This window comes from Malania oleifera, chromosome 12, assembly GCF_029873635.1.
Source record: "Malania oleifera isolate guangnan ecotype guangnan chromosome 12, ASM2987363v1, whole genome shotgun sequence".
In the NCBI taxonomy this organism is placed as follows: Eukaryota; Viridiplantae; Streptophyta; class Magnoliopsida; order Santalales; family Ximeniaceae; genus Malania; species Malania oleifera.
The window spans coordinates 8,258,827-8,277,258 of NC_080428.1; the positions used below are offsets into that span (position 1 = coordinate 8,258,827).

The 18,432-nt window shown below is 36.1% G+C and overlaps 1 protein-coding gene across 1 annotated transcript; it reads left to right on the forward strand.

Moving 5' to 3' along the window:
• The first annotated feature begins 4,224 nt into the window (after window positions 1–4,224).
• LOC131144202 (multiple C2 domain and transmembrane region protein 14) lies at window positions 4,225–7,539 on the forward strand. Its single transcript, XM_058092673.1, has one exon. The coding sequence runs from the start codon at window positions 4,387–4,389 to the stop codon at window positions 7,402–7,404; it is 3,018 nt and encodes a 1,005-aa protein (XP_057948656.1). The 5' UTR covers window positions 4,225–4,386; the 3' UTR covers window positions 7,405–7,539.
• The last annotated feature ends 10,893 nt before the right edge of the window (window positions 7,540–18,432 follow it).

Genomic DNA, 18,432 nt, shown 5'->3' on the forward strand with positions numbered 1-18,432 from the left:
TAGTAAGAGGGAGCATATTTTAGTCCCATTTAAGAATATGCATAAATTGAGGGGGAGCTTTGAGTCATACCCTGTAATGAATACCAATGGTTTGTCATCATCAAAAAGGGGGAGAGTGTTAGCCTTGGTGGCTACATGTTCTAAATTGTCTTGTTTTGATGATAACCCATTAGTGGTTCTAGGTAAACTTATCTTTGCATGATAAACTATGGTAAGTCAAACTCAATTGAAAAGATTAAGTAAATTCTTAATAAGTTAGACATCATCAAAAGGGGGGAGATTGTTAGCCTCAGGGGCTACATAATCATGTTTAAAATGTTTTGATGATATTAACCTATTTTTTGTTCCTAATGCATTCCATCTTTACAAATCATGTTTAGTAGTACAGGTTCGAGGGATAAATATATGAAGTATTGGTAAAAAAGGCAAAGATCGGACCGAGTAGTCGTCGAGTAGGAAAGATCATATGGACACTCACTTGGAAATGACTCAAGCACCCAAGGAAGCTTAATGTAAAATTGTTAATTTGTAATGAGGAGTGTTTGAGGTAGAATATTTTGTAACTTTTGCATTTTTTGTTTCATGCATGGTTTTTGAACAATAGTTGAGCAAAATGCATATGCATATTAGGACACATGAGTTTATAGGATTTCACCTAAAGTCACAAACTCAACATTCATAGTTTTCAAAGTTAATTCAAAGAGTTTATCAAACGAATCCTAAACTCAAATATGTTTTCATAAGGACAAGTTTTCAACATCTTCAATTTATAAACTTCTACATACTTTGTCCTAGTTTTGTCAAAACGAGTTTTATGTCCTAAAGTCTCAAGAAAGTCAAGTATATTTTTATAAAGGGCATACTAGCATATAAGATATCAAAATGAGTTTTCAAATGTGTTTTCATAAATAAGATATCTTATATTCAAAAGAAATTTCATAAGGACAAGTTTTAAATTATGTTAGTTTTATAATTTTTTACAAACTTAGTCCTGGTTGGGTTTAAAATCTCAGTTATGCACCTATCAAATTTCCTGAACACCCATAGATATTTGGGGCATAACTTTTGCTAAAAGTCCAAAAAGGGTGATCTTGGTGTCTATGGAAAGTTAAGAAAATATCCCACAACTTTCATGTTGATGACGCTTTTTGATTCAGGGCACTCGTCGATGATTGGGTGCAATTCGTCGACGATTCTAGACACAATGTTAATGATTAATGCTAGCATAGTGTTACTAGTTGATGAATGTGGTACACTAGTCGACAAGTGGGGGCCACTAGTTGACGAGTGGGGATCAATAATCGATGATTTGCATCGTGAACAGTGCACCAACGGCTAGAAAATGGCAAGTTTTTTTAAAAAAAATTACTCCCAACGGTCTAATAAATGGCTAGCAAGGGTTTTTGGCTATATATACAAGTCCATAAACTTGTTTGGCATTGTTTTGATTACTTTTACACAAGTTTAGTCATAAACACCTTTTTAACACAAAACCTAGCACTTTGCATTGTAGTTATTCATCCATAAGTGCTCAATCTCTCTTGTTCATTTATCTTGTTTGAATCATTCCTTGAGAGAGTAGTGTAAGATTGGTTTGTAATTGATATTAGCTCATTTAAGGAGCTTTGTCTTGTATTATCCATCTCATTGTAAGGTTTTTTTTGAACAATTTGGTAAAGGTTCTTGGTGATTGAACCAAACGTGCGAGGTGTCTTGGTGATCCTTGTGGCTCTTTGTGAGCGTGGTAGGGATTTGTTCTTGAGTGTAGAGATTTGTTCCCGAGTTGTAAGGTTTTCATCACTAGTGAAGGAGATTATAGTGGATTGTGGAATCCTTGGCATAGTACAAAGGCGTGTACGTAGGTTTGGTGCTGAATCACGTAAAAATACTGTTGTTGATCTTTCTTTACCCTTCTTTTTATTTTACTTGTCTTGTGCATGATTTACACTTGATTTATTGTGATATAATTGCTAGAATCTTGCCAATAGTTTTATTTTATAGATAAAATCAAAACAAGCAAAAAGAGTCCATTCACCCCCTCTTTGACTCTATATACTCCCGGGCGAGACGCTTAATAACAAGGATCTAGGGAGACTTTGGCTGAAAAGCTCAAGGTCTAGCTAGCTGAAAAACTTGAGGTCTAGTTGTGAAAGGAAGAGGAGACCTTGATTAAAGAGACAGAGGACCACATCGACATCTAGCTGAAAGAGGAAGAGGAGACCTTGGTTATAGAGAGCAATGTCCACCCTAGCTAAAAAACCCAATGTCCACCTTAGTTTAAAGGCATGAGGACCACCTTGATAGAAGGGCTAGAAGAGGAGACCTCGACTAAAGGAACCAAAATCTAATTGAAGGAGGATAAGGAGACCTTAGCTGAAGACCTTAATTCTGCCGCAATTAGAGGACTAGAGGTCCAAATAAAGGAGGAAAAGGAGAGCTTGTTTAAAGGATCCGAGGTCCACATCAGTTGAAGAACTCAAGGTTTAATTGAAAGAGGAAAATGATAGCTCAACTAGGGGTGGGCATGGTTCAATTAACCGAATCATTACTCTCAAACCATTAATTGAGTTGATGTTTTCCATTTGCTAAAATATATGAACTGAAACCGCATCATTTAAATGATTTAAAAAATTTTGGTTAACCGATTTTTGGACTAATATCCATTGGTTAACCAAACCGAACCGTTAAGCACAATTTAAAGTTTTAAAGTCACCATAAATATTTTTTATTCTTTCATAATAATCAATATATATATTTAAAATATTCAAAATAAAAATTTGCGCATGAATATTAGATCAATACAAATTTTTAAAAAAATTTAAATTATTAAAATTTATATAATATAATATATATATATATATATATATATATATATATATATATATGTAGTATATTGGTTTGGTTTGGTTAATTGTGGTTATTGAGTTTGAACCAAAACCGAACCAAACAACCAAAAAAATAAAAAATTACAAACCAAAACCAAACCGAAAAAATGGTTAACCGATTTTTCGATTTGATTTGGTTCGATTTTTAATTTTTGTTGCCCACCCCTAAGCTCAACTAAAGGAACCGCGGTCCACCATTTCCGAAGGACCCAAAATCCACCTTAGTTGAAGGGCCAAAGGTTTACCTTAGTGTAAGATTGACCTTGGATCATAAGATTAAGCCAATTATCCCTAATAGAAAATTACAAAAGTATACTCCCACACCTGAAAATACTTTTCTAGGTATGGGAGTGGAGGATATTTGATGAGGATGTAAAATGTGTATATTGTGACTAAAGATACCAAGCTCTAGCATCATCCATGAGAAAGTTATCTCAAGGAAATTGGGTTTGAAGAGTCTTGTAACCTATATTATAGCGATTATAACCTCCCTTAAATTAATATGGTCCATAATTCTAAGGGCATTAATGAGGTGGTGGTTATACTTATAAAAGGGAAGGATAGTAGTTAGACAAGGTATACACTCGTTTTCCTTTATTATTCGTTTCCATTTCTTCTCCTCTCCTCAAGTGCGGCATGACTCCTAAAATACATCCTTGATCTCCCAAGACTTATACTTTCACCTTCACCAATACCAAGCAAGTTGGTGCCACATTTTTTTGTGGCAACATTTTTTATTTTCAAATTCTAAATAATTATATAAATTTAACCCTTTTTTGGTTTTCTAATTTTTACAAAATTTGAAATAAACTACTTTTCTTTTTTTCCAATATAAAATGTTTCCAAACTAGAAAATAATGTGCATTTTTAATTACTTAAAAACTAAAAATAAAAAATATAAAATATATTTTTAATTATACATACTCTTGAGATTTTTATTTCAAAATGAGGGCGAATGCTATATAAATTTAACTCTTATAACATATATTATTTATTTTAAAAAAAGTGATTCTCAATCTGATTTTTTTTTTTTCTAATTTGTCTCGAAATGTTCTCGATTTTACAAGTTATTTATTATTTAAAAATAAATTTAAAAACATGAAAATCCACACAAACTAATTTATTTAAGGAAATCTCAGTTCTTTTACCAGCTGGGTGAGATTAAAAACAAGGAAACCCATGTGAACCCCCAACGGTCACTACCCACTTGTACTTGAAAATTAAATGAAACAAAAATAAAAGGTTAAACTTCGGCGCCAGGCACGCTGCTCTGCACCTCAGATGCTCACCACGTGGCCACCTTCGTCTTGCGTGGCGCTGTTTCGTCCCTCATCTAAACCCTTTCAATTCTTAAACCCCACCAGGGGCTCCTCACCTTCCCAAAAGCAAAAGCAGCAAGCAGAGCCAACTCCTTGCTTCTTTCAACCATTTTTTCTCTTAATTTTACTACTCTCAAACGCTGAAATTTCATATTTTTTATTTTTAAGTTGCTATCGCGAGAATGGATGAAAATTGCAGCAGAAAGCTTGTGGTTGAAGTATGTAATGCGAGAAATTTGATGCCCAAGGATGGTCAGGGCACCGCCAGTGCCTACGTGATCGTCGATTTCGACGGTCAAAGGCGACGGACGAAGACCAAGTTTAGAGATCTGAACCCGCAATGGGATGAGAAATTCGAGTTCTTGGTCCTTGATTCGGAGTCGATGGCCGACGAAAGCTTGGAACTCAATGTCTATAACGATAAAAAGACTGGTAGTCGGAGAGGCACTTTCCTTGGCAAAATCAAGATCCCCGGCAGTAGTTTTGCTCAGTCTGGAACTGAAACTCTGGTTTACTATCCGTTAGAGAAGAGGAGCGTGTTTTCTCAGATTAAAGGCGAGATTGGAGTTAAAATTTTCTATGTTGATGAGAATCCGCCGGTTTCTGAAGCATCGGCGCCGTCGGAGGAGAAATCTGAGGTCGCGCCATCGACGGCTGCGACAGAGGAGAAATCTGAGGCCGCGTCATCCCCGGCGGCGACGGAAGAGAAGAAGATAGAGCAAAAAGCAGAGAACCAAGAAGGAAAAACAGAGGAGAAGAAAGATGAAAAGGCAGAGGACGAGAAAAAAGAGAAAACAGAGGAGAAGAAAGTGGAAGAAGGAAAATCCATAGAGGAATCCAAGGCAGAAGAGATGCTGGCAGAAAAATCGAAATCAGAGGAAGCTCAAGCGCCGCGGCCTCCTCCGACTGAGGTGGAGCTTCTTCAGGTGACGCGCCCGGATCTCGGCGTGAAAGACATGAAGTTTCGATCACTGGCAGACGATCGGAGCCGCAGCGGATATGATCTCGTCGATTGCATGCCGTTTCTGTACGTACGAGTTGTAAAGGCCACAGGGGTAAAAGAGGAAGCTGGATCCTCAGCATTTGCGAAGCTTGTGGTCGGAACTCGCACCATTCGAACTAAAAGCCAAAGCGGCAAGGATTGGGATCAGGTCTTCGCTTTCGACAAAGAAGCCTTGAACTCCACGTCCTTGGAGGTGTCCGTTTGGACGGAGAAGAAGGACGCCGATCCGGGTACGGAAACTTCTTTAGGAACGGTGTCGTTTGATCTGCAGGAAGCACCGAAGCGAGTGCCGCCGGATAGTCCACTCGCTCCGCAGTGGTACACCCTGGAAGGATCGCCGGGGGAAATTGACGTAATGATTGCTGTGTGGTTTGGGACTCAGGCGGACGAAGTGTTTCAGGAGGCCTGGCAATCGGATTCCGGCGGGTTGCTACCGGAGACCCGAGCCAAGGTTTACCTGTCCCCGAAGCTGTGCTACTTGAGACTAACGGTCATCCAGACCCAAGATTTGCAGTTGGCTTGGGTATCCGAGCCTAAGGTGCGGGGCCCAGACCTGTACGTGAAGGCCCAGCTGGGCTCTCAGGTTTTCAAGACGGCTAGAACGTCTCTCTGCTCATCCAGCTCAGCTAATCCAACGTGGAATGAGGACATACTGTTCGTGGCAGCCGAGCCGTTCGAGCCGTTTCTGGTGGTATCGGTGGAGGATGTGACCAACGGACAGCAAGTGGGCCACGCCAAGATCCACGTGCCCAGCGTTGATAGGAGGATAAGCGATGAAACAGAACCAACATCCAGATGGTTCAACCTAATTTGCGGCGAGGGCGACCGTTATGCAGGAAGGATACACGTGCGAGCGTGTCTAGAAGGGGGATATCACGTGCTGGACGAGGCCGCGCACGTGAGCAGTGACGTTCGAGCAGCGGCAAAACAAATAGTTAAACCTGCAATCGGATTGCTGGAAGTTGGAATCCGCGGGGCCACCAACTTGCTCCCTGTGAAAACAAAAGATGGCACTCGTGGGACCACCGATGCTTACGTGGTGGCGAAATATGGACCCAAGTGGGTCCGTACGCGCACGATCCTCGACCGGTTCAATCCGCGATGGAACGAACAATACACCTGGGATGTATACGATCCCTGCACCGTTCTCACACTGGGCGTGTTTGATAACGGAAGATACAAGCAAGATACACCTGGCACTGGCAAGGCGGGTAAAGATCTGAGAATCGGGAAGCTACGTGTACGGCTGTCGACGCTCGACACAAATCGGGCGTACGTAAATTCATATCCCCTTACAGTGCTGCTTCCGGGGGGGGCCAAGATGATGGGTGAAATTGAAATAGCCGTGCGATTCACGTGCCCCTCGTGGCTTAGCCTCATTCAAGCGTATGCTACCCCGGTGCTCCCTAAAATGCACTACGTACGCCCGATGGGTCGGGCGCAGCAAGATGTCCTGCGCTACACGGCCATGAGAATTGTCACGAGCCGACTCGCCCGGACCGAACCAGCGCTGGGTCAGGAAGTGGTTCAGTTCATGCTGGATTCCGATACGCACGTGTGGAGCATGCGGAAAAGCAAGGCCAACTGGTTCAGACTCCTAGCTTGCTTGTCGAGGGCAGCGAGCTTCGCCCGGTGGCTCGACGGGGTGCGGAAGTGGGTGCACCCGCTCACCACGGTTTTGGCGCACGGTTTACTCTTGGCTCTTGTGTTTTACCCGCATCTGCTGCTGCCTACATTGTTCATGTACGCCTTCTTGATCTTGGCCCTACGATTCAGATACCGACCCAGGGCCCCACTCAGCATCGACCCGAGACTGTCCTACGTGGACGCTGTGGGGCTTGACGAGCTTGACGAGGAGTTTGACGGGTTCCCGACCAATCAACCTTTGGATCAAGTTCGGGTCCGGTACGATCGGTTACGGGCGCTGGCGGGTCGGATCCAGACCCTGCTTGGCGACATTGCGGGCCAAGGCGAGCGACTGGAGGCTGTGTTCAACTGGCATGACCCAAGAGCCACCGGGATATTTGTTGTCTTCTGCCTGTTTGCGTCGTTGATGTTTTACGCGGTGCCGTTCAAGGCTTTTGCGTTGGGGTCGGGATTGTACTACTTGCGCCACCCGAGGTTCCGCGGCGACATGCCGTCGATTGCGCTCAACTTTTTCCGGCGACTTCCGTCATTGGCGGACCAAATTCTGTAGATGTGCTGGAGCCGGGGTTCACTAATTTTAATTCCTGGTGCGAGTCAGTGCAATATTTTCTTTTTCTCATTAATTGTTTGTTTTCTAAAATTTGGTTATATGAAAGATGTGAAATGAATTTGATTTCGCCACCAATTCGTTTTTTGTTTGTTAGAACAGAAGTGGGAGGGGTAAATTGTATTAAATTAAATTTGTAGTTGCTTGGGAGCAGTTCTCATATTTAAGAGTGGAGGGACATGAGGACATCCATGTCCCGAAAGCTCATTAAAAAAATAATAATAATAATAATAAAATTACTTCAACTAGCATTAAATAATTTTGATACTATCTGTTCATGGAAATAATTTTTATTTTTATTTTTATTTTTTAAATAATTACAAAATTGTCACCTTATTTTTTAATTTTCTAAATTTATACAGAAAAGTTAAAAAATATATTTTATATCACCTTATTTCTTAGTTTCCTAAATTTATATAGAAATTTTTTTTTTTTAAAAGCAATATCTTTTCATTATGTTTTCTAAATTTATAACTCTTTGAGTATGGGAGCAAGGAATTTAAATTTTGGAGTTAAGTTCTTCAAATATCTCTTAACATTTAATTTTTAGGATATTTATATCAGTTCATCTTTTTGCCAAATATAAAGAGAGGTATGTATGCTTTTAGTAAACCTCAAGGAATACCGATAGAATTTTTGAAATTTAAAAGGAACTCTCTCTCTCTCTCTCTCCCTCTCTCTCTCTCTCTCTATATATATATATATATATATATATATATCTTAAAACACCTCTGTAGAAGTTGGTGTTTTTTTACCATGTTTATGTAGACCGTGCTTTTTAATTTAAAATATAGTAATATAATTATATTGTTCACACCGGATTCAAATGATCCAGTTTGGTTGCGATGTTTTGGTGAATTAAGAAAACGAAAGTAAAATAAAACAAACCATTACTTACCCTTTTATTTATAAATGGAGTTACCACTTTATTTAAGTTTTGAAAAAGGTAAAAGGGAGCCAAAAATCTTTTTTAAAAGAGATGTAATTGGAGAGCATCATAGTGAATAGAGAAAGTAGCCTTTTAAATCTTCTTAAAATGAGATTTAAAAGATATAATATTCTAAATCACTCATTCTGAGAATGATTACTACACTTAACCCTATGTCAATGCGTGTCTCCCGTTTTGAAGTTCAAATATTTAGATAAAAAAAGGTGAAATTAAGCAAAATATAACCTTACAGATCTACTGATCAATCGCTTAGAGAGGGTTGTTGATCGCTTCCTACAAATTTTCCATTTGTTTATTTTTCTAAATCAAACTTCTAGCCCTTGCCTCCCTTGAAAAGACTTTCATAGAACTTTTGTAAAAGCATTTGTCCTATGAAAACTCTACTAATTATGGTACATTCTCAAAATTCTCAAACAAAACACATAAAAGAAAATAGCAAAAAAGGTAGGGGGACACTTATTTTTAAAGTTGTGACTAAATCAAGTAGATTACCTATATATTCTTTATTAGATGAATTGAGCCACTTTAGTTCACTAAAATATTTTTAGATCAAGTTTATATAAAAATATTTTTATGATTATAGAAAACACTTGAATCATTTTGAAACCACTTGAAGTTCAAGTTCAAAAATCATTTTTTTATTAGAAAACTAATTTTTCAATGAAAACATTTATAAAGAAATTAAAGTCTGTAACGTCTTGAACCCACCAAGTGGGGTCCGAGGTGTTATGTGTTCCATTCACCTATTTCTGATACCATAAATATTATCCAAGTATTGGAATATAATTAAATATCCTTAAATAAAATACCAGAATACTATTTATACGACCAAAAAGGAATTTTTCATCTGTCCATATTAAATAACCAGAATTTTAAAATAACATAAACTTAAAGACTTTAAAGTTCTTACAAACACTCACACTACACTACGCTAACCAACCCTATCTTGAGCTCGTTAAGCTCGATCACGCGAAGGTCCTGAAATGTATATTGAGGTGAGACACTTTTTAGTAAGGATGAAATAAATTATTATCAGTGTGTGGCAACATAAGTTTTAGTGTATACAAAATATACTTGTTTATTAATTAACAGCAAAAGTAAGAACACTTATAACTATACTCACACACATTCAACATCAATCATACCATAGAATCTACATACACATACACCACATCACATCCACATTTACCATACATTTAATCTACATTTATGCACTCACACCCATAATTGAAAATGTACATTTACTTCAAAACCCGTGGTTCTCAGGGCATCCCTCCCCATCATTCCTCCCACGTTCTTACTTTACACACTTCCACAATCACAACACACACAACCCTATTTATAGTAAAATGGTAAAACGAGCTCCTTAAGTCTGCCAATGTTTTACCCCATTTATATAAATGACAATATAACGAACTCTTCATATCCTGCGATTTGTATCAAGGACAATATAATGAACTCCTCAAGCTTGCCAATGTTATATTGTGAAATACATGAATAACTACACATCACCCAAACATATAAGTTTATCCACCACAGTAATCACAACCGATTTATTATGAAGAATTAATCTCATGCTACACGATTTAAGTGTTAACCATACTGTAATATATTGCTTGTAGAAAATATACCATAATATGTTTAAATACATTATTTTTGAAAATAAGGATATGATCATCTCCACAATTTATAATAACCTAAAAATTCATATTTAAAAGAGAACGGAGATGAACCCTACTCACTTTAATTCTTTACAAAACATGTTTAATAACTCAAACTAATAATTTCAACCGTTCAAATTGTTTAGAAAATCCCTACTTAACCCTACAATCTTATACTTTCATTTAATCGGTTCAAATTTAATAAAAAGCTCACATAATCTATTCCCCTTACCTGTTTTCCAAAAATATACATATAACAATAATAATTCAAAATTCTCATTTCCATATGCCAAAATATTTAGAAAAACATATATATAATTCTTGTAATCTCATATTACAATTTAATCGGTTAATTTATAAAAATTCATGACATAATCTATTTCTTTTACCTTACCCTTGGAGTGGTACCTAGGAAGCCCAAATCTAAAATCTGCTCTGATTAACTTGTTAAGGATCAAAGCTGGGACCTCATGGTGGTGTTCATTTTTTATTCGACTTACGGATGAAGAAAAAAATGAAGAGAGAGAGAGAGAGAGATAGATGAGAGAGAGAGAGAGAGAGAGAGAGGAGAGAGAGAGAGAGAGGGATAGAGAGAGAAGCTGAGAGAGGCGTGAGAGACAGAGAGGGGCGTGAGTTAGGGGGGTTAACTTAATAAGGAAACTTCCTTATATATATTTCTATCTATCTTATTCCAATAAGATTTTATTACCATTATAATACTATTCACTTATTTTGTTTATTCAATTAATTTAATATAATAATAATAATTTTTTTTAATTTATTAATTTTAATTTTTTTTCCCGGATTACTACAAAGTCAAGTTAAACTCTAAGAGAAAAACTCATTTTTCCATGAAGTCAAGTTAAACTTCAAGAGAAAAACTCATTTTTCTACCTTCAAGCCATTTCATGGGTGATTACTTAGAAAAATGTTATTTTTTCTTATTTAAAGTTTAAAAGGTATGAATTTTTTATGGGAGAATCATAAACCTGGCTTGAAATCTAGTTTGAAAAGTTTTTGGAGAACATCCAAAAGCTATCATGGATATACGACTCCAAAATTGATTTGAAACTTTTCAAAACTTGATAACTTTCTAAAAACTCATATGAATTCATTTTCGAAATGAAAACTTAGTTTGTTATGAAGAAACCATGCATGAAGCCCTTAATAAAAAAAACATCCAAATTCAATCAAATACACTCCAATGAGTCTATAAACTCAAAAGAACTAGAAAGCCTAGAGAAAACCATGAAAAGTACAAAAATATTTACTCTCGAGATTTGGTGGCCAACCATTTATGGAGGGTTGGTCAACCGCCTAGTAGCTAACAATTATATTTTTAAACTATCAAGGGGATGTGTAGGCGTGGTTAACAGCCTACAAGAAAACTTCAATACAACATGCATTTTTGGACCTTTTGTCATGCATTTTTTTAAAGCAATTAAAGTAAAACATGTTATAACATCCCTAAAATGTATATTTGATGCAACTAAATGGATTAATCATAAAGAATCAAACTTAAACACTTTGTTGGCTTTTTGAGTCCGATCACTGTTTTGATGCTGACAAAGTACATGTTTCTTATGTGTGTATTTAATATGTGAACAGGTCTTTAACTCAAACACACACATAAGGGGAAGTGGAAGTCAGGAGGAACTTCAAGCTTATCATCATTATAGCGCTTTCCATGGAGTCTTGAACAAAAAGAAGACGAAGACATTTTTTTTTAATTTGTAATGCATTTAAATTTTTATTATTTGGTCTATAATAATGCAAGCATCTGCATAATATGTTTGATTGCTCAGATGACCATAGGTTGATCATAGGACTCTAACATTTCACCAAAAACCTTTTTCTAAAAAGACTAAAATGATACAAAGTTTTTGGAATAGTTTTTGGGTCAAATTAGGGCATACAAAGACTTCAATCGACTGACATTGAATTTTTTGGGCAAAATATTAATTGTTAATGCCCTCAATTGACCGACCAGTTCGAGCTTTAATCAGTTCGGTTGATTGAACTAGCCCAAAGTCAACATGTTGACCTAGCCTTAGCTGATCGAAAATGGTTTGAACATATTGCCCACGGTCGACCGAAACTTAGATGTGACCATCCTCACCTTCCTTAGCTGACCGAATTGGTAGTTCAAATTGACCTTGGTTGACCGAGTTCAATATTCGGCCGACCAAACCACTCACTGGGCGACCGAAACCACGAAGCCTTAAGGAAATCGTCTGGCTCAGCCGACCAGCCATTAGCTATGATTGACCGAATTGGAAAATTGCCTAAGGGCCATTGTGAGTGTTTGGGTGACCGACCCTAGGTGTCGGCCGACCAAACCTCTCAAGTTGGAAAATTTTTACCACAATTAATTAAGGTTAAATTTAATTAAACTCATTAATCTTTTTCGAAAAAGACCTCCGTGTTCCCAATGGTTATTTTTTCATGAAAATCTATAAATACCTTCTTATTACTCCAAATTAGCAACTTTGATTAACTCCAAATTTTTCTCTAATCATTTGTTAATCAAAGTTTCCCCAAAAAAATTTTTATTGCTAAATTACTCTTATGGGGCAAAATCTTTTAAACAAATCTCTCCAGCTCTATTCGTTCTTTTATTTCAAAAAATTCTTTTGAAGTGAGTACATTTATTTTTGGGCATTCATATTGTTAATCCATAGCTTTTACTCTCACATAGCCTTTATCTTGAAATTATTTTTGAGAGTATTGCTTGAGTTTCTTTTGATTTTTGTTTTGATAAATATTTTTTGGGAGATATTATTTATTGCATAAATATTTTTCTTGAGCTTAAACTCCAAATTCTCCAAAAAAAATTATTTGCAAAAATCTTTGTTGGAGCATATATCTTTATGCGCACACATATATTTTATTTATGCAAATTTATTTTGAAAGCACCCTTATTCTATAGAGTATATTTCATATCATAAGAGAGTGCATTTATTTGAACTTTTAATGTGTACATCCATGCTTGTATTTAGAAGCGTTTTAATATGTAAAAAAATGGTTCAATAGACCATAAATTGAACTGGGGAGTCTCCACCTCGTAAGTGAGATCAGTTCGATTCAACCCGAAAATTGAATTGGGATGTCTCCGCCTCGTAAGGGAGACCAGTTGGGCTCAACCTGGTAATTGAGCTGCGGTTTTCCTCACCCTATAAGGAGAGTTTGTAACGACTTCTGCTCCACCCGTTTAAGTGGTTAGTGGAATCCTTGGAGGGTATGCCCAAGGCGGGGACGTAGACTGTTTGACCGAACCTCGATAACAAATACCCTCTCTCTCTCTCCTCTCTCTCTCTCTCTCTCTCTCTATATATATATATATATATATATATATATACATCTATATTATTTAAATTTCTACACTTTAATTTCCGCACGTGTATGCATGTTCATATTTATTGTCATAACAATTTGCATACATCTGTTTAATTTAAATAAGATAATGCAAACGTATGTGCTTTTTTTTACTACTTAAATTATTTTACACACACATGTACATCTTGAATGAGATATGACATGCAGTGAATCGGTAAAAGTTTAAATTAGCCAAAATATTTTAAAACCCAATTCCCCCCCCCCCCTTTTGGGATCACGCTAATTCCAACAATTGGTATCAAAGCGAGGTTGCAATAAGCTTAACCACTATTTGCATAAAGATTGCAATGACTCATTTTTCAGTGTATCCCAGCTTTGAGGGTCAACTCTTAGCAAATGCTCTCCTATTTTTATTGTGTAGATTTTACTATTTGAATATTGAAAATGATTTTTGTAGAATCAAATGATTGGAGGATTAGGAAAGTGTTTATCGAAGTCTTTCATATCCCATTGAAAAATATATTTTTTTTAATGCATAATTTCTCGATATTTGAAAATGATTTGTGCATGACACGGTTTAATGCATATCATATAAGTGCCATGCATATTTCATATTGTTCCTTAGTTACTAATGGTTTTTAAAAGATCATGTTTAATACTAGTACTAAGGAGATTTGGGAACATCAAGAGGGATAGAAAACTGAGAGAGAGGAGTAAGCTAGTCTGAACTTAAACGTTCAAGGAGTAAAATAGAAAGGTATATATCTTCGTCTTTCTACTTTTTTGAATGATTTATGTCATGATTTGTATGATATATGTTGTGTTAAATCTTTTATGAATCATGATGTATTTTGTAATGCTAGAATGTTGTCTTATGAGTCACTCAAAAAGAAATTTCATTAATACTCATAAGATGTTAGGACAAAATATAAAAGGGGTTTTAATGCTTTAAATGTCTTAATAGCGTTTTGTGCTTAAAATTTTAAATTTTAGTATACACTATCATTGTACTAAAGACAGTAGAAGAGGATGCCAATATGTGTTTTCAAATGAGAAATATCCAATCTATTTGCTTAATATACATATATCATCATGATTGGTTTATATATATATATTGGCTATAACTTGCTTAAATAAATCCCCTTCATATGGACAATGGATTTTAATTCGTGAAACAATGCTATAAATATGCTTATAGATAAATATCTTTAAATATAGCATATTTTTTTCCATCACACTGAATTGAGTTATAGGAAATTAAATTTATACGATATATCATATTTTCCTAAACTCAGCATAAAAGCCAAGCTTGAAATCAATGAAAATCTTAGAGCACCTGGCCAAGAGAGTGAAGAATCTATAAAAGAAAAAGGCATAAGCTGAGTGCACAACTCAGGGGAAGCATGTTATTTTCATGACTCTTTAATTTAAATGCTCTCATAATTTTTATTTCGCTTACATGCCTACATAAAAACAACACTATAGTGTACTATCCATAAATTGCTAATTGTTTTAAATTCTTTTAATGAATAGTTAATTTTTGATCACTGCACTGAACTCTAGATATTTATTTCTACGTAATAACATATTATCTGATAGATGGATAATTTTACTTTTAATTTGCTTTTGAGTTAAATGTCACTATCCATTACTTGCGTAATGATTTTATTTTTTGATGGATAGTTTATATTTATGAATCATTAATTGTCTACTAAAATGCATGCTTGTAGTCAATGCCTCCTACATGGCTGATGCAGTGATGTGAATTGTATACTGGTAGTGGTTATAGGTTCTCGCATGCTTAAACTAATTGGCATATGCAAGATGCAGACTATTTTAAATTGCTTACTTGAATCTATCAGGTTTCAGGTACATGGTAAAAATGGGAAAAGGTTCAATTTACAGACGACATGTTGTCGAAATTTCGGTAGAACTTTTCCTAGAAATGAAACCATGTATTATGATAATAATTTGATGCATGCTAAAACATTTTTGAAAGGATGAGTGAGTCATAAAAGAATAGTAACTTTCATCCTTAGTTAAAAACACATGCTAAACCTTTAGCTGGTGCATGTTGAACTTTAAATGGTATGTGCTGAACTGAAAAACATGCATAGTCTTCATGTTTATTGCCTAGGATGCACAGTAATTGAATAGGTCAGTACATGTCAAATCTAGAATGCTATAAGTTAAAACATGTACACATTTTGTTGTCCTAGCTAGGAGGGACAAGTTCATTGACACCATTTGGTCCAACTCTTGGGGTTATGTACTTTCACTCAACACCTAAATGGTAAAACATCATCCCTTTTATTAAACGTCCTATATCTTGATGATGGTCCATAAACTGGGACATTTGCATGACTTAGGGGGAGTTATCATATTGCACACACTCATTGTGTATTTTGAGTTGTGTCATCCTTTTTTGAACCCCTATTGCATAACTTTTGAGCATAGCGTTGATTGACTATCATGTATTAAATTGAAATGCAATATGTCATGCATATGTGTTGAATGATTAATATTTGCTACATACTGAAATCCTTTGATAGGATGAATATATTAGGAATGCTTTTAAATGACTATCATCCTTGAACTAAAATGCAAGTATGTATGCATGCAAATATATAGGGGGAGGTTAAGCCTCACTCTAAGGAAAAATGAACATTAGCTTAATGTCTATAGTTTCTTGCATACTGAGTTTTGTCATAAAGGATGACCATATTGTTAGATTTGGTGCAACCTCAAGAAGGGGGGGGGGGTGAATTGGGTATTTAAAAATTTATTACTTAGGTTGATAGATTTAATCGATAGTACAATCCAACCTAGAGTCAATCTACACAATCAATAGATAAACTGTAACGACCTCAAAATTCATACCATTTTATATATATATATACCATAAACGGCCCTACGCAGCGAAAACATAAATCGTAAACCATTTATACATAAACTGCACAATACCAGACTCTAGAATATACAGACTATACAAAAATGCCTCTCCAGTATCATCTATCCCAAAACATACACAACTTTGCCAAAAACTCACCCTATAACCAGAGTGACCAAACACTCTCTATATCCGAGAGCCTGATCTGCTCGCCTATTTGGGTCACCTGAAAAATGTTAGAGTAATGGGGTGAGACAACGCTCAGTAAGTGGAAATATGCTATCACTAGTGTGTGGTAACTAAGTTAAGAATACTTTTTAAAAATAATAGCTGAATTGCAATGAAATAAATCATCCGTAAAACATATGTTTCTTTCACAATTTAAAACACATGGTATCATCTGTTTTTCTACTTTTCATACTAGTAATATCATACTATACTGTAAAACTGTAAACATACGTATATAACTGTGCTTTTATCCCTGGGACTCTGTACGTCATGATTTGACCCCTCATGACAGGGTTGTGCGGCCCGTAGGCGGGACTTTATCTGGTCGGCCCTCCAGATAGGTCATCATACTCTACACTACCTCAGCCCGGCCAAACTGCATCCTCTTCTAAGCTCAGGATTGGCTACTACCTCGTCAAACCGGCCCCCTCAACCCAGTGTACTGGAGAGCTGCATACTCTCTGAGCACGGCTGATGGTACCCACATACTATCTGGGATATGTGGTTGCACTCTATCTGTATCTAGCAATGGTACCGTGCTTTGTAATCTGTATCTATCTGTGTATCTTTCCTCAGGGATCTGATACTATATACATATATACATATATACTCTTTTACTATTTTCATCATGATTTCGAAATTACCATAACTCTATCTTTTTGTACTGTAAATATTGTATCTGTAGCATCTTGATGCTACCTCTGTATATCTATCTGTGTTTTCTGTATATATACTCTGTCTGTGTGTTCTGTATGTTATGGTAACAGGAAAACATGGCATGTTATAACACTATATATATATATTGTTCTATAACAAGCTGTAATATAAAATACTGATCTGTGTATCTGTATACATGTATATGGATATATGTATATAACTGTTTCATGAAACCATCCATATGAAATCTATATATGCATGTACATTTCTATGTGAATATAAATTTATATCTATATAATCTCATATGCTGGAAAATATCTATATCTTTGTATTTAGTATAGTATGGTGTTTCACAACAACTGTATGAATTCATTCTTCACATGAAAGTCCACTTAGGCCACACAAACATTTATGCTCATTTTCTATAAAAACTGTATAATAAACTGACATAAAAATATACTTATAAAATCTCTATTAACTCTATTAAAACTCCTAGCATAGCATATTTCCCTTACCTCAACTTTGAAAAGCCTCTATAAGAATCTGGCTGTATACCCGCAGGATTCCTAACCTAACATCTTGAAAACACAATGTCCCAGAACAAAACTTTAGTATTTATTAGTCTACATCATTTTCTATAAAAGTCAAAAACTCAATAAAAGACCTTACCCAGAATTTGGGATGAAATCCAACTTCGTTTTCTCGACAATCTGCTTCGGCAGATTTGTGGAGAACTCCGCTAGGAGCATCGTGCTAGCTTCGGATCGTCGATCCGTCGACTGATGGGGCCGAAAACGAAGAGAGAAGGGAGAGAGAGTCGTAGGAGAGAGAGAGGAGAGAGAGAGCTCGGTGGAAAATGATAAAAATCCTAAATTTCTACTATTTATAAAACAGGAGATTTCGTCGACGAGTTCGTTCTTCGTCGACGAGTCCTTCACAAATTTCGTTGACAAGACCCTATATTTGTTGACGAAACCCTGTGTTTGTCGACGAAACTTGGCAGCTTCCCTTTTATTTTTGCTTTCATTTCTCTCTCTCTCTCTTAATATTTAAATATTATTATTTTTCTGGGTCGTTACATAAACATACACGTGTAATAAAGATAAAGTGCGGAAATGTAAAGAACGTGCACGATATGTTATCGGGGTTCAGCCAACTGTTCCTATGTCCCCGCCTTGGCCACACCAGTACAAGGATTACCACTATAATGCTCACTTAAACGGGTGGAGCGGCACCTAATACAACCATGT